Consider the following 21,808-nt stretch of genomic DNA (forward strand, 5'->3'; position numbering starts at 1 on the left):
TGCAGCTGGACGAGGCATCAGTCATTCCTAGTCACACTTACCTAAGCTCCCTAATAAAATCGACACCCAAGAGCTCTGAATATGTCAAACAAATTATTGAACACACGCAAATACAGGTTGTTGTGCATAACTTGGGTGGTTTGGTAAAAAGGTCCATGTGAGGGTGGACACAATAATCCACCAAAATCACTTATTTAAGGCTACGTAATGTTGCTTACTGATAATCTTGGTCAGTATTGTCAAGTGTCTTTTTTTGTAGTTACAGATCCAAATGCGCTGGTTTGAGTTCTGTTCTCGTTAATGCAAAGATAATGTATTATGCACGTGTGCTGGCGCGCATCAACTTAACTTAAATGTGACAGATTAAAAAAAAGCCACGCGTTGAGTGGCAGAGGAGGGGAATGACGCGGCCGCAGATGCTTCCCCTTCTCGCTCCTCGGATGAGAATGAGCGGAAAACTCGTGTTGCAAATCGAAATCTCCAATTAGTCACACGACGCGCACGGGCTCTTCTTCTTTGTGACAGATTGGAAAGACATTACAACTCGCTCAACTTTTGCGCTGGCTGTTGTTGTGAGGGCTGTAAATGGACGCACAGCCTCTGCCGCTCTACATGGAGTTTTACGCACTCGGGTCCAAAGTTCAGTTCTGGAGTGGATGGCATTAAGGTCCAGAAAAAGCACTTGCACATCTGAATTAGAAGTCTTTTCCCCTTGTACATTTCCCGTGTGACGGTGTAACGGGTCAGTTTCAATTAAATTGTAATAAATATATTTTTCCTACAAAATTTTCTGACATCAGCATCTTGAGTCCGTCAACTTGCTGAACATTTCTCTCCTCTCTCCACCCCCTTTAATCCTGAATTGACTGGTCAAATAAAAACCTACGGGCCAAAGAATACGTACATACTAAACTTATATTATAGTTTTGTTTTGTGGCAGGAATTGAATTTGACAATGTAAACATTCTGCAACATGACATGAATCAAAAACTGGGGTCTTTTAATGTCACTTTCAAAGATTGAAACATTGAAACATGTGAGCAAAGTGTGAGCAGTGTACTGTTACCTTGCGTGTGCTCTTCCACATGTACTTCATATAGGCATACGTGACGTGGGGGTGGGCTGTGGGCAGTGGGTGATCCAGCTGCTTCGAAGGGTCGACTCCGAGAAGCAGCACTAGAGTCTTATGAGCCAGAGCCTGGAGAGAACAACAAGAGTTCAAGATGGAGGAAAGACAACATTATAATATTTCAACAATAATACATGGCTTAATGAAAACCACTGCAACCAGAGATACAACGCTGTGTTTTTTCTAATTTCAGTAAGTCCCATTTCTAGGTAGTAGCCAGTAGCGATCAGACTTCCAGATTACTTCTGGACTGTGTCAACCAAATCATGTGCAAGTTGAAACTCATGTTTCTAAACAGTGTGATTGGGCTCCTGAGCTACCTCCATGGACTGTAAACAGACTCGGATATGGTTGAGTTTGATGACTGGCAATGACAGTTGAACTTAACACGATTAGAAAGCTGTTCACATTACAAGAAGCCAAGAGAGGACAGATTAATGAGGCAAGGTTAAGGGTCTGTGAATGAATCAGCTTGATTATATTTGAATGAGCTTGGGACATTGGTTACCAGTACTGTGTTGAAAATTTTGTTGAACAAGTATCATTATAATCTACATGTAATTTGATCAGTGTTTTTGTGTTTTGACTGGTTCCAGATACTAATACCCTAATCTGTGCAAAAACATTATGACTGTGCTAATGTGCTTCAAGTGGACAACTTTCCCCTTGCTTCAATAGGAGCAAGTAGAACCAAACCTACGCACAATTCACTCATGGACTTGGCAATACCTGACATGATTAAAATAATGGATTCATTTGCTCCTCATTTGTTCAGTAGATGGATTACTAACCAAGCGTCCACTTTTGCCGCAGAGACTGGCATACTTCAGCCATGTCCTCATGTCTTCATGCGGACTGATGACCAAAGACCTCACCATCAGGATCCTCTGCCAGTCCTCCACTATCCTCTGACAGCCCTAAAGAAAACACACACAAACACGGGAGCAGGGTCAAGCACATTACTGCAGTTCAAACAGAGGCATGTATCGTTAAAGAGAGAGAGAAAGAGCAGCCGTGACAAAGAGGAGCAGTAAAACTTCACAGGTATCTTTACTGCCAACACCAGTCTCTGTCCGTAAAACAGCGTCACATGAGGCAGCGCTCACATGTGAGAAAGGCACCTTAACAACCTCCTCATATAAACCCTGGTGGGTAGTTTTGCAAGGTGCTAAGATACAGTACCTGCGCCTATGATGGATTTAACATGTATCTGCCTATCTTATATTTAACAAACCCTAGTTCTGGAAACTAGGTGTGGTTTGTGTGGGCATGTACAGAACAATCGTGTGTATTCTCAAAGTTACACAAACTATAACTTATCAATATCAGTGTGAAAACATAATGTACACATGGATCACCAGCTAATTCAGAGTACTTTGTGATGAGTATTTATTTAAAAAATTATGAAATGATTTATCCAGCATGCGTATTGCGGCATCACTATAGCAACTAGGGATGTACCGATCCGATATTCAGTGTCAGTATCGGTAGCCGATCCGGGCATTATGAGAGTATCGGATTGGATCGGATTTGATGACCAGACGGGTCCGATACAAGACAGCCGTGAATCAGCGGTCATGGTTCTGCAGCTGCTCCAGCCTGCAGCCTACCGCACCGCAATCACAGCAGATCCAGGACCACAGATTTACGGCCTTCATGCTATCGCTAAGCTAGGCTACTGGTTTATTTGATTTGATTTATTCTTATTATTGTGTTGTGCACATGAGTAATTGCCCAGGCTGCCAAAATAAAATCACAGAAACTGTACAATCGATCTTAACAGAACAACATCAACATCACACAGGAGGATATAAATAAATTTGTCTACTATCGCTATTCTGCCGCTAACAAATCAAAATATCGGATCGGGAGCTCAAAAAAGCAGATTGGTGCATCCCTAATAGCAACATCAACAAAGTCCCACCTACGACCATATTTTTCCATTGTTGATCTTGTAATGTAAAATTGTAAAGTGCCTTAGAAGAAATGTGCCATTTTATTAACCTCTTAACCTCCACATTAACCATTTTTTGTGTCCCTTTTTTTTCCGCTCTTTTGTGGCGTTTTCATCACTTTATTCGTTGCTTTTTTGCCATGTTTTTGCCACTCTTTTGTTGCTTCTTTGTTGCTTTTTTGTCACTTTTTCGCTACGTTTTCATCACTTTTTTGTTTGTTTTTTGTAATTTTGCCATTGTTGCTTTTGCTATTGACGCTTTTTTTGTCACATTTTAGTTTGCGTTTTGATCTTTATTATTTTGGCGCTTTTTTAAGACGCTTCTGGATTTGCATAATGCATAACTGCAGAAAATGTCCTTGCTTCAACATGTCAATTCAAGCATCCATCGTCACTTTACATTATAAGAACTATCGCCAACATACAGTATCTGCCGACTCCTCTGTGATTTTGATCAAATCATTAGAAAAAGCAAAGAACATCTCAACCCAAGGAGAGGCTGTCAACGTAGGCCGACATTTTCTTTGCTTAAACAACAATAAGCTTGCCCAGACAGGTTTTTTGGAAAACACATCTGAAAATTACATGGCCCTCGACAGATACCGTGCATCACAAAAACATTTCAGCCGGTGGTTTCTGTTTAATGGTTTGTTTTGTTGCTCAGAGAACACTGGGATGCCGATGTTAGGAACTCATCTGCAGCCGTTTTTCCATGAAGTCAGGACTCTTCCCTGTAGCAGCACAGAAGATTAAATGTTACATCAGCGTCCCTTTGTGTGCTCTTCACCAGACCCTGTAGGTTTGGAATAATTGGAAGTAAACTCTCGAACCAAGTCTGTGTCGACCTGTGAGTCTGACAACCAGGTTTGGGTGCCTAATTGTTAAAACTAATTGCATTTTCCAATCCACCTTTCCGCATTCCAGCACATTGTGTTTTACAAAAGTGAAAAAATAACAGGTTATATAAAACAAACAAATGAATAAATAAAAGACAATGGCCTCAGTGATAAACTAGAATATCATCAGGAAACTGCATATTAAACATTGATCTTCAAATATTTTGGTATAATACGTATATGAAAGTAAAATAAACAGAAGCCTCATTATCTGTTTTTTAACCAGCGCAAAAACTGGAGCAGGATCTTCAAATGACCCAAATTTTCCATATTTCCATTTCACTTGACCTACACATACGAGGTCAACACAGGAGAGGGCAGAAGTTTCCATATCCAAACAAAAAACAAGCAGGGACCGTTTACACGCCTGAGGTGAGCTTGAAGCCGCGTCATAATGCTTTGATGAGAGAGGACGGAGTTAAAGAGCAAAACTGTGACTTTTCACAGATGTGTGAGGTTTGCCTCCAATAAATCAGCGCAGAGAAGCAACCTGCTGCAGTGCAGACCGGTGTGAGCTCTGGGAAGAACCCTTTAAACTCAGATACCCTCCCTGACCCGCCTACACTTTTATGAATGGAAAGAGATAAAGAGGAGCTTTAACAGAGTACTAATTTGAACTTGTGCGTAACTGTTTCCACTCCACGGATAGTGTAATGATATACTGTGAAACACACACGGGAAATGCCTCACTCAAAGTTTACAGGTGCATCATAGGATATTAATCATGTAAGTTATATACGCTGGTCAATAAGTATTCAACTAACTTGGAAATAATGAAAAATATGTTTGTGCAATTCCTTTAATAAAACACAGGCGTCATAATGTGAGAAATGGTCCTGAAAAGTGAGCCCTGAACATAATATTTGTGGAGGCTCTTGAAGATGTAAATGATCCCCTGACAAGGAAATGTTAAATAGGCTGGTTTATCGTAAATGGGATGGCATGTCTTGGGTATCAAAGCCCTGGCAGCCCGCAGAGTTTTCCGTAACCACACTTTGGATTTGTGGTCCCCTCCGTGCGTTCTCTCTTGTCTCATTTGACAACAAGTACAAGACAGTGATTCACTATTAATAAAGATAATGAGAGCAATCAAAATCAGTCTCAGGAAGAGTTACGATGAGGTTTCAGCGTTGGTTACCGATCGTAAGTGATGCCATTTGTGCTGACAAAATGACAGCCAACATGTAAAATTAGCCTTTGAATTGAATGTAGTGGGTATGCAATTTTTCATTCATACAATTAATGGACGCCACCAGCCCAAAAAAATGATCTTATTTGTGGTTGCAGATGTACGTAATTAGAGAAACTCCCATTTTAAAGAGAACAGATTTCAAACGTTTGATTAACATTGCAGTAACTCGAGCACGTCCTCGATTACAAGTGTAGGAAACTTGAGGGTCCCACTGCGGTTTCTAAATCTCAGGAGACTCCTGGTCCCAAAGGGGAGCCGTACCTAAACATGCTGAAGTGCTATGTGAGGACAATATAGAAGCCCTAAGGAATACCTCGGATACTAGAACTCTTAAATGATAAGATAAGGTAAATCTGAAGCAGAATAAAACACACAAAAAAATAAATGTAAATATTTCCATATATTAAACGAGAAGTCATTATCTATTGACACAGGCCTACTCTGTATGTGCTCTATCTGGTCCAACTCTATAGCCCAGTTGTCGACCGCGTGCCCATTCATCTGGAGGTGTAAGTACCTGCAGCCGCTCCCACCACGTCTCCCTGATAATGTCCCTCCTCTCGGGCACCAGCTTGTACTGAATCACCTCCTCCAGCTCCGACAGCATCTCGCAAGACACCATGGCCTGGAAAAGAACATTACACACGCCATTACATTCACAGCTGCGAGTAAATGAGACAATATATGAGCAATACAAAAGAGGAATTACATGCAACCACTCTGCTGCGGCAACTGTAAAAACATACGCAATGGCTTTCTGTCAATCCGCACTGATACATTTTGCCTTTGGAAATGATGAGCCAAATATTTTAAACAGCATGAAATTATTGATGTCCTAAAACTAATTTAAAAGTTCATTTGGGTACATGAAAGGGAAAAAAAAAAAATGTATAGCAAAGATCAGAGAAGGGAAATGATGATTAGGATATTATGTATATCAAAGCGTGAACTATTCTGGTGGTACTGCACAAATATTAAGATCTTTTACGATTATGACTCTCCTAAGAATACTTACACCATAGGCTCGACTGTAGCTCTCTCCAGCCATGGCTGTCAGCTCCGCGTCCAGCAGGTCTCTGGCTTTGTCAATGCACTAAGGAAAGATTTACACAGTCTGGTTATTAAGGTTATTAATTACATTTTCACACAAGTCCTTGCAATGAACTTGGTACATTTTAAATGACTACAGAATAATTTTAAACTTTAGACATCTCAGCTGCAGAATGCACTTTAGGAATCCAACTGTGCCTTCATAAGCATTTGAAAATCTAAACTTTATTTTGAGGCCATTGGTTTAGTATAAAAAGTCAACTTGACTCAATCAATCACATATATTCTTTTTTAAAAGACAATAAAGCTAGGTGTTGTAGATTGATTTTACTACACTATATCGTTCTAAATAAAGAAGCAGTTGAGATTCCTTGACTTCTTGTATCAAAATCCGCATTGGAAAAACTTGGTAATAACTCGGCAATAACATTTAAGAGGTGCAAGTATTGACACATAAATGAAACACTAAAAGAACAGCTTGTGAAGCTAAGAGCTTTAGTTCCCCCCGAGACGCCAATGGTTTACAAGAGGAGCATAATGGAGTGATGAGAGCTTTTGTGAATGCTACATTGTCTAACTATTTGGTGAAATGTGGACGTACTGAACAGTGTGAAGTTTTGGGTATGTGATCGAATGCCCGTCTGCTGAGGGCCGATGGGTCTATCTACAACCTGTCCATGGGAGTGGATCTCTCCTTCAGTGGTTCTCCCCGAAGTTTCTTTTTTTTCCCCTAGGGTTTTTGAGTTTTTCCTCGACGCCAATGAGGCTCGTCACCACCTGCTTCCGACACTTATTTGGGCATTATGTTTGCCTGGATAGTTAATTTGCCTGAACTTTACATTGTCCTGTTGACGGTTCTGTTTCATTGCCTAAATGTTTGGTGCAGCCCAGTTGTGATATTGGGCTATACAAATCCATTGACTGATGGATTGATGCTCACAAAAATACTACTTTGATTCAAACTTCACAGGTTGAAAACTTGACATGTTTTTGTCATTTTTGACTGTGCTGTGTGACCTTATGTTTAAAATTCCAAAAGAATGAACACCTTCTATAACAGTGAGAAGCCTATGTCATCTCGGACAGCCACGGGACAAACAAGGACACTAATGTTCCAGGTAGAAGTCTGTACATTTCTTGTGCGTCTATAGCCAATATTTTAGAAACTGTTATTATGAGCAAAGTAAAACGATGGAGGATGGCTAAGGAAGTCCTCTGCCATGAAACAAACAGCTGTTTCAGAGTCTTTCCCAACAATTACATTTCTGCGTAGGGAGGGAAAGCAGCAATAATGTGCCGGTGCACCCTCTTTAAGCATGCACCACAAGCAGTATATGCATGTAGAACGGTGACAGGGTGACAAAGCGGCTGCTTCTTTATAGCCTACATTCAGTTCTAGTGCTGTTTATGTCAGACTTGCAACAATGGGGCCCCCCGCCAAAAAAATGTGAAGCCCAGACGACTCCTGATAAATGCAGTGTCTGTCTATATAATGGTACAAAGAGTCTATGAGCACATCTTCTACTGAGACACACACTTACATACAGCAGGTTGGCGTATGTAGGATATTGTGCATTTTTGTGACATCACTGTGCAAGTGCGATATAAATAATACGTTGGTTTTGAAATAAAACAGCCTGAATGTTCATTATTAGGCAGTATTTATAATCTTAGAATAAAATTGTCAAAGCTTTCGAATTTTTCAAAACCGTTTTATAATAAAATGTGCCCTTACAATTCAAAGCCAAATGGAAAAACAAAATCGTTGTGTTCTAAAGGAAAAATAGAAAATGCATCTTACACATTTTAACAGTAAGCGATGATGGCACACATGCGCTTGTTTCGAGGTTCGAGTCCGCACATACGTACACGCGTGACACATGCCTCGGAGCTTTTAAATGAACAAATATAGACTAAAACTTGCATAGTCACTTTAGCACAACACATATCGCCGGATTTTAGCACCTCCTTGCATTGCAGCACGGTGCATTGTTACACCCCGAACCGTTTCCAGAAGTTAAAGGGGAGATAAATGTGGCAGATAAATATTTAACACATGCATCTGTGGATTTTAATATAGAAGGCAAAAAACAGTCTGGGAATGTAAGAAGCTGCTGAGCTTAGGCATTGAATTTGAGAACATTGAATACAAAAATTGGGACAAATTTGCCGCAGAGTTTACTAAATAGTTTTTTCTTCCTGTTTAAATGATTTAATATATAATCAGAAGACAATAATAATAGTCTTTGCCATACCTGTTGTATCCTGTCAGTAATTTTATACAATTACTGGATAAGGGTATGACAATCACAATCATTTTGGTGGGTGCACCTGGGCCTTTGTGGGATAATAAGATATTAGTAATTGGAAGAAAATCTACAAACAAGTTCCTTCATGACAGTGCTACTCAGCTGGCTGCTTTCTCTAGTTTTATGTGCGCTCTGATTATGTAAACTTTTTATGTGGGCGATATAAATGATGTAAGAAAAACAAAAAAACACACACATCCAGTCTGAATTAGTGTGCAGGATCAAAGTAGAACACAAGGATGAGAAAAAAAGTGTAAACTCAAAAGCTCCCAAAAAGTATTCATTACTGACACCATATGTAACGTTTCGGGCATTGGCCCTTCCTCAGACATATGGAAAGGCTGAGGAAGGGCCAGTGTCCGAAATATTACATACGGTGTAAGATATAACTACTTTTTGGGAGCTATATAGTTGTGCAGACACTTTCTTTCTCATCCTGGCGATATAAATGATACCCTTCTTAATTCCATTTGTCTTCATGTTTCTCTTAAGCATTATATTGAGCCCCAAAGACTTTTTTGGAGACAGAAATAACATAAATCACTGAATAATCACCATGGTAAAATCTCCTGCCAAGAATCATGAGACAAGTCATGTAAAAATGTATACATGTGTTTGGCCAATGGAATATACATTAGAAATCTTGGCCTGTGTGTTTGGATGAAAAAGCAGCATTTCTCCACAACATTTCTAGATCAGAGCAAAGATTGCCACCACCACAATGCAAGTCCACATCTTCCGAGCACATGTGTGGCTGTTGGGAGTACAGTCAGAGGAGACGGCACGACCATATCAAATGAAACGACCTTAAGTGCAAGGATTACTGACCACATCCAGGAGACTAGACTGAGATCATGTTTACATTTTAGCTTTCACCTCGGCACCATCTGCTTCTCATTCTGTTCTATGTTGAGTGGCCTCATTGTTGCCGAGCCTGCCATCTCCACACAGCTGATACACAACCTAAGGACCGCACCTATGTACATCTATTCTTTAAATTGGGGGTAAAAGGCTCAACAGACCACATCTACACAAGTTTGTCCAGAATTTGGCATCCGCACAGTAAAGTGAAGCAGTGTTGTTTTTGGCAGCCCTTTTAGTTTTAGTCTTAGTCTTAGTCCTTTGGACGAAAATGCATTTAGGTTTAGTCACGTTTTAGTCACTTCAAAATGTGATCGTTTTAGTCACGTTTTAGTCAGACGAAAATTAAAAAGGTTTTTGTCAAGTTTTCGTCGGTTTCATTATAAGAAGTGATAATTAATTTCGATAAGTCTTGGAAATTGGGATAAATAATAGCTTGCCTCAAGTGGAGGAGTTCAAGTATCTCGGGGTCTTGTTCACGAGTGAGGGACGGATGGAGCGTGAGATCGATAGACGGATCGGTGCGGCGTCAGCAGTGATGCGGTCGCTGTATCGGTCTGTCGTGGTGAAGAGGGAGCTGAGTCGGAGGGCAAAGCTCTCGATTTACCGATCGATCTACGTTCCCACCCTCACCTATGGTCATGAGATTTGGGTAATGACCGAAAGGACAAGATCGCGAATACAAGCGGCCGAAATGAGTTTCCTTCGCAGGGTGGCTGGGCGCACCCTCCGAGATCGGGTGAGGAGCTCAGTTACTCGGGAGGAGCTCGGAGTAGAGTCGCTGCTCCTTCACGTCGAAAGGAGCCAGCTGAGGTGGCTCGGGCATCTGTTTCGGATGCCTCCTGGTCGCCTCCCTCGGGAGGTGTTCCAGGCATGTCCTAGTGGGACAAGGCCTCGTGGAAGGCCCAGGACACGGTGGTGGGACTATGTCTCCGAGCTGGCCTGGTGTCGCCTCGGGGTCCCCCCAGAACAGCTGGAGGAGGTGTGTGTGGATCGGGAAGTTTGGGCATCTCTGCTGAGACTGCTGCCCCCGCGACCCGGCCCCGGATAAAGCGGAAGAAAATGGATGGATGGATGGATAATAGCTTCTATTGGCTTTTGACAAACAGATGACACCACGATAGGCACTGGCAGAAGTGGTCGGCGGACTGTGAACAGGACTTTTCCCAAAAGCGTCCGCTCTCCTCGTCCTCTGATCGCTTCGAGATTTTTTTTTTTTTTTTACCAACAGCGCTGTCTGCACATACGTAGCCTACATCAACGTGCTTTCTGCGTTCATACGCCACGGTATTGAAAACTGTCCTGAGAAACAATAAAGTCCCTGTGACATGGATGTCAGACGCTCCGAGGAGAATGTACGCGAGCAGTGACCGCGCGCCACGCGGAGAGAGAGAGAGAGAGAGAAAGAGGCGCCGCCTCCGCATCATGAGCAGCACGGCGCTGCTCCGTGTCACGTTTACCGTGTGTTCTCTCACTCCGCGCACAAACTCTGTTTGTGAACGATCTGACGAAAAACTTTCTCCCATTTTTGTCTCGTCTCGTCTCATTGACGTAAACTCGTAAACGTCTCGTCATGTTCTCGTCCCCAAAGAGCTCATTTTAGCTTGTCATCGTTACGTTATCGTCATTAAAAAAAGGGGCGTCAACGAAAAGATATCGTTATCGTCTTCGTTGACGAAAACAACACTGAAGTGAAGATTACTGCGCAGTAAAGTGAAGATTACTGCGCGGATTTCGAACTACTCCTGGTATTATTACGCCTTACAATATAGTCCCCCCTTTTATCCGCTTAGAAAATCCACATTGTTTAATTTTGTGTAATTATACTTTGTAGTGTAACACTTCACGTAACCATATTTAAATAGGGAAAACGTGGAAGAGCTTGGTAGCTTCTATCTTGACCTTTTGGAGCTATAGTGGAGAGGGGGAGAGGCTAAATGCTAACGCCGTCTGCGCTGTGTTTACGTGACTGAAGGCACGGGGGAAGACCAGACAGGTCCTAAAGAACTCGTCCAAGCTAAGGTAAGAACATATCTCAGTATGTAAAAATGGTGGCCTATTCCTTTAATACACATTATTTTGATGCCTCAGCGTTGATATTTTACGTTTTCTAATTTGAAATTATGTAAGAATTAAATAGTAACAATGAAACAGAGGCGCTGGAGCTCCTTGGAGCTGTTCTTGTTGGCAGCTGTGGGAATAACTTAATTAAAAAAACACTTTCAGTTTCAATTTACGGCGCAGTTTACAGTTTCAGCACAGTGTGATGAACACACTTTGAGGCCGATATATTGTTGAACTATGGGCTTTAAGAATGTGGAGGACAGTGTTGGGTTTTAACTATGACGCAATTGTATCCAGGAAGTGCAGGCTGAAGGTCTGACACCATAGAAAGAGAAACAGGATAATTCGAGAATCACACAAAACTGCGTGAATGTGAAATACCACTCCAGGTATGTATTTGATGAGGGAACGTTTTAACATGGTGTAAAACTCAATAAAGTAGATTTTACATGACTCCTTTAAATGAAGACAGAAAAATAATAATTAAGTAATAGCTTCTTTTAAACATGCTCATTTCACATTTTAAAAGTGTCTTTTTTCTGCACCGCCCGTCACTGTGCTTTGTGACCTTGTCTTTTCATTTCTCTTTTCACACATTTTCAATGCTCATTACAAAGTCTAATGTCTTTTGCAGCAGCCAGCCATTTCCCCCCGAGAACAGTCTTTATGTGATGTTTACTGAAAATGTAGAATTTTAATGTGCTTTTAATGTGAGAAAAGTGTCCCGCAGGGCAATGGGGGGAAAGTGATGTAACCCACCTGCTGTGCTAAGGAGTAAAGGTCCTGATGGAGGGCTAGCACTGCTCTGTAGAAGGCCCCATCATGAGTGTCCCGGGGAATCATGCACGTGTACTCCTCCATGCTGTCCCAGTGCCCTGTGGACCAAAAACACAGCATTGAGAACTATTAGTATAAACGACTGTTAAGGAACGTAGCAGCATAACTCTATTGTACCTTTGTTTAAATGTTAATGATTATGGCTCTGCAACAACATTAAAACAAGTGGCCTGCATAAAGGGGGCTGTCACAGGGTATAAATATTCAGAGTTTACGAGTGCGTGTGGAAAGAGAAAGCCACAGACCACAAGTTTCTGAAGACATCGCTGCTTTTCGTCATTCACAATCACATCTGTCTTTGTTGTGACTATGAGTCATTGATTGACTATTATGTAAGAAAGGTCTGAAAGATGCTGCATTGTTTGACGAGAGTTTCAACAATCTGGTTGAGTTTGGTTTGCAGTGATGGCGTAATTGGTCTGACTGACACTTTGGTTAAAATGGCTGTTCCAGAATGTTATGATGTTTATTGTAGGAACAGAATTGAATTAAAACTCCATCTTCATTAAAACAAATTACCCAGTAATGAGAAAATGCTGGCACAATGATTTATACACTGTGCGCTATTTACCTAGACCCCAGGCAGCCGCAGCAGCCATCCGGGCCATCTTAGCCTGGGTCTCTTCACTGACCAGAGTCCACTCCTCACAGCATTGTTGGTGAAGCTGGCCCCTGGAAAACATTAGGACCAGGGTTAGCACAAAAACATCCAGATTATCTTCGGTAATAGAACAAGAGTGAAGTGACCAGTTTCATTGGTCATCTGCCTTCATGGTTGATCGATCATAGTCACGTCCAACACACGTTAGGACTTTCGCAAACATTTCAGTATCTTCTACAAAACTAGTAGATACAGGAATTAAACTGAAACTTGCAAGGAATAAAAAAAACTCGAGTGGAAAGTATGAGATGTTGTGAGGTCATGAAATCTTTACTATCCACTATGGTAAGATTATACACCATACCTCCAACCACAGCTGCAAAAGAAAGCTTTAAGTTGCACAGTTAAATCTAAACTTCCCATTAGAGGTCAGGCCCTCTGTAAATCATTACATGTTTACTGTATGAGATCAGTCAACAAATAACAGCTGACACGCTCACAAGAAGAAAGACCATGTTTATTCCTGACCTACTGTATATCATCAGGCATGCTTCAAGTGCTCCGTTCTGCTTAAGCTTGACATAATCAAGAGATAGTCCTCATTAACAACATCAGTGCTAGATTGGAACAAATCAGATCAAAGGGAGTACATAAGCTGGAGGATGTTTATTTCTAAAATGAGAATGATTAGTACACTTTCTTCAACAGATGTGTACTTCTTTGAGCTCAAATATCACAATTATCCATTATTTTACCATTACTGATTGTACAGTGATTTGTCATACGTCACGAATTCTACTAAAACCTGTGAATACAACTGTGAGGAGCAACATATAGGGCCAGATCTTGTGGCGTCGCACGGGGTGGCGCAGGCTCTTGGCGAATTATTTTCCGAGTGGCGGCGCTATATGTGCCATTCGCCTCCGCCACCTGTGAGGGGGCGTCACAAGAGGAGGTGACTGCACTGATGGAAACACGGCTGACATTCACTTCCTCGTTTACATTGCGCTGTCTTGCGTTCTTTCTTAAGCCTTAGGCTCTCACAGGTCAAACTAAAAACTTTATTAACCCCATCGTGAGCAAAACGATGTTCACGTCTCGAGAGAAAAAGAGCTACAGCGTCCACTGTGGCGCGGATCGGCCCGCGCTTGGCGTGAACGCAAGCAAAACAAAAGCACATGTTCACCCCACACAACCACTCTCCTGGACGCGGAGTCGATCTGGTTGGAGGAAAATGTGTGTGTCTCCACCCACTTAAATGCGCTAAGTCTGGAGTGGCAATATCACAAAGTGATAATGTCACGCTATCGTCTCTGTTTTGATGCTCAAGATCGGGCCCATACAGTTAGAATATTTGCTCATATTTGCTTCTGAATACTTTTAGTCAAATGTTTATCAGTTCACAATCTTTAGTGAACTTCTGTCATAATTCTAAACTCTGACTGTGTTAGTGCGCCAACTGTTGGAACATTTGCGATCCCTACACGTGTATGTGTTGACGTGGTACAGGGCAGGTGAGTGGTGTGTTGGCAAGGGAGGTGTGGAGCTCTTTGCTGCTTCTGCGGGAAAAGATTAGCGGTTTCGAAGGAGGCGCATCGAGCGATACAATGTGGGAATGCAACAACTCCAGGCCGGCAAAAAGGAGTAGCTGAGAGCAGCTTTAAAGAAGAATGAGTGAGTAGAATATAAAATGAGAGTTTTGGCTTGGGCATAAAAGGCTAACTAGGTGTGTAGTACTGTAGATCTATACTGGGGCCTGCTTCCGAAATCAGCCAATTCTGTGGTGACTCCTCAGAGAAAAGGTAAACAAAACATTTTATTTTGCCCACACAACATCTTAGAGGTGGGCATAGATTATTTTTTTTAATCTAGATTAATCTAGATTAATTTTGAAATTAACCTAAACATGTGCGCGTCTCCTGATTGGTCAACAGTGTCAACAGTGTCACGTGATCACTGTCACAACAACGCAGTTCAATGCTGCTGCAGCTACTGCTACTACGAGCTTCAACTTGGGGAAAGTTCTGTCAAAATGGAGATAAACGTCGAAAACACGAAGATGCGGGACGTATTTATTTGGATTTGATCAGAAAAGGAAACGGGCCTCAGCCGGGCGGCGGAGGAGACAGCAGAGAGCGGAGAAAGAGAAGCAAACGGACTCGGAGAAAAGTAGCTGTAAAGTTCGTCTCCAAACTCAGTAAGTGCTGCGGTTAAACTCTGTTCGCGGTTGAAAAGTAGCTGGAAAAGGCTCTCGTGAACTTTTGGTGATAAAGTTGCGCTGTTTCGTTTGGGGCTGTGGCCATGAAATGAGTTGTTTATGTCGCTGTTTTGAAAGAGCTCCCAACCCAGCTTTGAGAATAGATGAACGGCGATATTTTTTTTATCGCCCGATAAGAGTCCGATAACGGCCCACCACTAATCTTAATACAATTGTCTGCCTGTGAATTATGTTCGAACTGTACAAGTGCAGCAATATTTTGACAATATCCTCAGCATATTAATGTTACAAACAATCAATTAGAAAAGAACAACTAGATGCAAATAAAAAGCCCTGTGTTTTCTTAACTTAATGAAGCCATTATTTTAGTAACTGACATAGAAAAGGTCACTCCATTTTTTAGCAATTCATCAGAAGGTTGGAGCAAATGAACTGCACTTCACCTAGACTAAGCACATCGTGTCCACACGTGTCATCTTCTGTGACTCAGGAGCGGGTCAGTGGTTATATAATATCCAGACCTGCTCAACTCTCCCAAACAAATAGAAATGTCACTGTTGAGAAGAGTCACTTTCTTAAAAACACATGAATCATTTTCTTGCGAAATGAACCCGACACAAAGTATTACTCTGTGAAGGTGGGAGGTCACATTGGACCGGCAATGTTCTGAACCACTGGTCAAACATGTCCCGGTTATATTACTCTGGCAACTCAAAGAAACCATTTTCTTTTCTTTTCAGCCTGTCATCGCAGTTCTAATGTCAGGGCTCATTAGGGAAAGGCTGCCCACGCTCTGTGAGCACATTCAAAGAGCCTAGAGCAAGAACTACCTCACATTTCTCCATCGAGCACATTTACAAAGAAACCACCATTTATCACTATCAGGCAATCATGTGCTTCATTTATATGAGCATTAAGTGAAGTGCATCGCCAGAGTTTTAATGAGAATGTGTAGCTACAACAAGTGTTTTACATCATAAAGTATAACACATCTTTATCATTGCTCACACAGTATTTCAAAGGAACAATGTGCTTTTGAACCAGACTTAGTGACCTATTTAAAAGTTTCTCTCTATATCATATAAGTATAAATCCCACTGATATGATATAGAATACGTACCATTCTCCCAGTGCCTCCAAGCATCGCATTCTGCCCAGGATCAGCTCAGGATCTTCTTTGTTCATGTCGATCTTCTTGTCGTACGCAACCAGTGCGTCCTCCCACTCATGCAGCTTTTCATACCAGGTGGCTTGGATTTCCTAGGACAAAGAAGAGGATGAATGGTGTTTGTTTAGTCGTCTGGTGGCTGAAGCAGGGACGCGGTGGTTATTGTGAATTTGGGTTATCTTGTCATTGGTGACCACTATACTAAAGCAAGAAAAAAACAAACCTTTCTCCACAACACATCTGCTTAAAGGTGGCCTCACAACAACGTTCCTGGAAGTGCACATTGAAACCTTCTACTTTAAGAGCCTTCCTCTTGCTCTCCTTCACTGCACAGCTTTTACAATAGAGAGATAATAAAAATAATACTAATTACAATGCTTGGCACATGTGGTTGTAGCGAAACTTTGAGTGGGAGGGGCTAATCTTAGCTGGCTCAGAGGAATAGAAAGTAAAACTCTTTTATTACATTTATGTCTTTTAAAGCAGCAATAAGTAACTCCAGCCCCAAGAGACCATAAGTGCAACTACAGGTGATGTAGCATGTTGCAATTTTTTTACTCATTATGGAAGTGAGGGATATTGTACATCCAATTACACAATGAAAATCATTTTTTTCACCCAAACTTGGCTGTAAATAGAGATTCAAGATTCAAGATGTTTTATTTGTCAAACCATGTGAATGGTTAGCAGTTATGTTTCTCTCATCCTTGATTGTGGAGCGGGGCGAGGGGGAAAGAGGATGGGGAAAATACTGTTTAAAGTGGCACTAGACCGCAGTTAGGTTTGACCGTTCTTCTTATACGTGATTCTATTTGTGTGTATTGGTTGCTCCAGTTCGGTGGCAGTCAATTTGCAATTGTGGTTTTCTGGCCAGAGACACCAGCGGGAGATGAAAGACCCCCAAATCATCCCATTAACACTTGTATTACCCCCAGAGGGACTACGAAAAGGATTTATTGCTCTAATATATATATACCTTTTGTTTTTGTTATACCTGGTGTGCGGTCTTTCTATAATAAAAAAACAACAACTTTTAAACATTTTTAGGAAGTGATACTACTGATATGTTATTTCCGCTGTTTTCGATCAATATTGCATTTGGCTTTGTTTTGACTAGGGGTGTCCAAAGTTTTTTCACTGAGGACCACATACAGAAAAATATACAAACAACTGGGCCGCACTCAGTAGAGGTCAGATATATAACTTCACCTTAAGTTAGTTAGCAAAGTAAGTTAGCAAATTCAATAAAATGTTAACTATGCTTTTTAATTGAATATGCTTAAAGTGAAAAAAAAAAAAACAGCTTTACAGCTTTCTATCCATTTATTTAATAGAAATTCAAATAGAAACTCAATTATGTTTTAAGAATTTGCAGCGGGCCAATTATAAGTGGGCCGTGGCTTGGACACCCCTGCTTTTGACGGTAGTGTTTCTAGAAGGTTCTTTGAGTTGGTCCTAACCCTTGGCGTATGGCGCAACACACTTACACTGTCTCAAGTGCATGCACAGTGAATGAGAGAAGGCAACAAATAACTACTGACAAACTCTGCTGAATTTCCTTTATGTTAAAAAGAAGAAAGCTATTCTTGTATATATGGCTTGCATCATGTTCTGTTCTGCTGATGCCTTACATTAACGAATGAAATTATTCAAATAAGCTGGAGAGACAAGACAAAATTACATCAAAGTGTTGTTTTCTACTGTCCAAGGCAAAATGTCATTTCATCACAAAAAAAGAGAGATTCACACTTTCACATCCTGTTTTTGATTTATTCCTCGATGTAAGCATATGTGATCTGGTGCCAGTTCCTTATTTTGTGCATCACAATATTTCACCCTTAAATCTGAAACATGTCGGGAGCATATGTTACATATGTTTCAGACGGCAAATTAGATCCGTATGACAAAATAATGATGTTCAGCGATGGAAGAAATCTTACAGCAGGTAAGACTTGCGATGGAATTATTAGATCTGAAGAAAGGCTTTCAATTTAAAATGTTTTCTTTTAGGGAGGAGGTCTAGAGCTGCAAGAGTGTTTTTTGGACTGCTCGTCTTTATTCTGCTGGCTGTGATCTTGGGATTTGTTGCTCATAGTAAGAGAAGGGACAAAATGGGGAGTATGCTTCAAAATATCAAACACTAATACATCTTTTTATGATTTTTACTTCATGGTAGGTTTCAGGTCACTCTCCTCTTGGAGCCAGGATCCAATAAGTCATGAAAACCTGACTTCTATAGTGAAGGAGTTACAAGCGAGATTCAACAATTTCACAGAAAAGAAAGAAGACGTGCCTGTAGAAAAAGGTTAGTGAGACTGCGTCAAATACATTGTCAGAAAAATGGCAATATCAGGGCTATAAATAAACACTACATTTCCATTTGTATGAAGCAGGAAAAAACTTACATGTTCTCAGTGATACATTGTTACAAAATAATAGGAGACTATAGTTTAACTTCGGTTTCTGACCTTGTTCAAATTCCGATAGGCCCATGTGCTGTGGGATGGATTGAGTTGAACAGAAAGTGCTACTACATCTCTGGTAAAGCTGTGACTAGGAACTGGTTAAGAAGTAAGGAGGACTGTGAGAACCGCGGAGGGCGCCTGGTCACCATAAAGACCAGAACCGAGCTGCAGGTCCTGGGTATGTTCCATAACAAAGCTTGGATTGGACTGTCCGACAGGGAGACCGAGGGCTCATGGGTGTGGGAGGATGGGACTGAACTAGTCCAGTCAGATTTTTGGGCGAACAAACCCAGTAAGACTACAAACAATGATTGTGTCCAGTTGACTGCAATTGGGAATAAATGGGGCTTCAATGATAACAGTTGTAACAGAGATTTATCATACATCTGTGAAGTTGTAGGATGAAATAGAGAGAAACATGCGCAATGTAATATCTCAATGTACAGTGAAATGTGTTTTTGTTGTGCATCTCCATTCAATAGTCAGATTTCTTCTTCTCTCTTTTTTTATGAAGATCACTTGTTAACATTGTGCCTGGTGTTACTGTTATTGTGTTCAATAAACCAAGCAGCAGACTTCGTGTCTCATTCTTTCTACAAATGTTTTCCACTTTACTGCCGTTTATGAAAGACTTCTGTGTGAATCAGATCAGACCCAAGGCCGAATTTTTGAGCGAAGGTTGAAGCAGCGAGCTTGTGTGAACAGTGCAATGTTGTCCTTTGTTTTATTTGTTGAATTGTTTTAATAATACTTTAAATTTCATACAATGTCTTATTTATATATTCCCACCCTTTTCTCTCTCACCAACACTCCTCATTTATACTTGGCATCAAAAATAGCAGCTAGGCCATGGCTAGGTTCAAATATGCCTGAGAAATCCCACAGTGCTGCGCTCCCTAGATGACTGATCAAACCGAGAGATGGCTATTCCACATGCAGCGCAGTCCGTTCAGGGCCCATTTGAATGTTATGGACGAGTTAGTTTTGCTCAGATGTTGAAATTTAACTAGCTTTGTACTGTATACTTATGAGATGTGGCCGTCTTACCAGCTCTCCAAAATGTTTCATGGCGTACTCCAGCACTCCAGAGGCAGCTTCTGGCTGCTGCAGTTTATTGTTGATACTGTGGAGAAAGCACAGATACAAAAAAAAAGAAAACATTAATTTCAATACCTAATTTTGACAGCTGATGTGAACTGTAAGTTTGGTGTTGGTGAACAGACGGCTCACTCAAACTGTGTTGCTGTAACCTTCTAGAAAACTGAAAAAAGTACCGTCTTTTTCGGACTATAAGTCGCACTTTTTTATTATTATTACTTATATATCAAAATATATAATTTCACACATTTGTCATTTTCACACTGACAGTTGGCTAGAGGGCGCTCTAGGCTTGTGTACCAGTATCTGCTACTCCTGTTATGGTTATTGAGTAATGGTTATTGAGTAGCAGACAAAAAGTGTGGAGTAAGCGAGAAACTTGTGAGGGATTGGCGAATAGCGGAGGCTACTCTTTCTGCAATGAAGAAAACCAAAAAAGCTAATCGCGGGCTAAAAGCTGGATGGCCACAGCTAGAGGAACGAGTTCACAAATGACAGCTTGAACAACGTTATGCCGGGAGAGGCTTGTCAACGGTGCAGTTTCTCCTCCATACCCAAGTAGTTGCCAAGGCTGGTGCGACTTATACTCCGGAGCGACTTATTTTTTTGTTCTTCATTATGCATTTTTTGGCTGGTTCGACTTATAGTCCAGAAAATACGGTAATATAAAATACTAGGGCTGGGCCGATCCGATACGTATCATGACACTCAGGGGCCGATCCGATACGTATCACGATACAGTAAGTAATTATGATAAGTAATATGTTCACCTTAAAATGTGTGAAAAGTCATGTGTCCAAAGTTTATAAACCAAAATGCCATTTGACATTTATTGAAGTGTTAAGTCTGAAAAGTGCATTAACACAAAAGTATCAAAGTGCTGTGTAACTGTTACTGGAAAACAATAAAAATGCCTCAAAACACAAGTATTGAAAGTATTTGCGATACTTGACTTACAGTGGGGAAAAAAAGTATTTGGTCAGTTTCACATTCTAATGGATTTTGGCCAAATACTTTTTTTCCCCACTGTAGTATTGCAGCACAAAGTATTCCGATCCGATGCGATATTTTGTCCCAGCCCTAAAACATACAGCATTTCCTCACAAAGTTAAATGAAAACTATTGGTCTAGACTCATTCTCGGAAAGGCCTACAACACCAACCCCCATGACAATAACTGGCATAACTCTCAGTCATACTGTACTTCAGATCTCAGTGTGATATTTTTCACAACTAATATTGCGATAACGATCATTTGGTGAGATATTGCACAGGCATAGAAAGCGGTGGAAAATGAAGTGTGGAAACCTCGTCAAACTGACCCTGACAAAGTGCAAATCCTCAAAACCAATGCGTTGACATAGCGGATACATATTTTCAGAGGCACCCTGTGTATTCTGACTCACAAAGGACCCTTTCGCTGCTTCGTCATGCTTTTCTGTCAAGCGATGTCTCATATGTCAGGACACTGCGGTTCCTGTTTGTCCACTCGGCACTCACCCTTACCGCCACCACATCTGGAAATGGTCAGGTGAAGCACTAGTCTGTTCGATTTCCTAAGGCACGGCTATGGCCAATACATCTGTGAAATGCAGCGTTTGAAGAGCGCTGGTATGCACGGAGTCCCGAGGACAGCAGACGATGGGGATGAGAGAGACTGGAGTGTATCTGTCAGGAGGCCGGCGTAGACAGGGCTAAAGGTCAGAAATGTGATAAAAATGTCCCAGCAAGTGGTCATAGCTTCAGAGGCCGCTGGTACAGAACCGCATGCTCCAGTAACATAAAATCACAACAAGAGCCGTCATCCATATAGTGTGAAGCAAGAAAAGATATGCAGGGGGTCATTTGATAAATGCCATATTTTCAAATGGCTAGCTCTCTATATTAATTTTCTTGTGCTGTTGATGATCTTGGCTATAATTAAGTTTCAGCTTCAGTTCAGTTTAGACAAACGATTTGCTAAGCAG

General features: G+C 41.2%; 1 protein-coding gene across 1 annotated transcript in view; it reads right to left on the minus strand.

Moving 5' to 3' along the window:
- Positions 1-21,808, minus strand: part of mtor (mechanistic target of rapamycin kinase) — an 87,482-nt gene that overhangs the window by 21,470 nt on the left and 44,204 nt on the right. The window contains exons 29-36 of the mRNA XM_079557726.1: positions 19,792-19,867; positions 16,232-16,371; positions 12,864-12,964; positions 12,215-12,330; positions 6,187-6,264; positions 5,689-5,796; positions 1,921-2,046; positions 1,067-1,198 (exon numbers count right to left, since the gene is read on the minus strand). Coding sequence (XP_079413852.1) covers positions 1,067-1,198; positions 1,921-2,046; positions 5,689-5,796; positions 6,187-6,264; positions 12,215-12,330; positions 12,864-12,964; positions 16,232-16,371; positions 19,792-19,867 — 877 coding nt within the window. The remainder of the gene's footprint in view (positions 1-1,066; positions 1,199-1,920; positions 2,047-5,688; positions 5,797-6,186; positions 6,265-12,214; positions 12,331-12,863; positions 12,965-16,231; positions 16,372-19,791; positions 19,868-21,808) is intronic.

The sequence above is a fragment of the Gobius niger genome (genome assembly GCF_951799975.1).
Source record: "Gobius niger genome assembly, chromosome: 6".
Taxonomy (NCBI): Eukaryota; Metazoa; Chordata; class Actinopteri; order Gobiiformes; family Gobiidae; genus Gobius; species Gobius niger.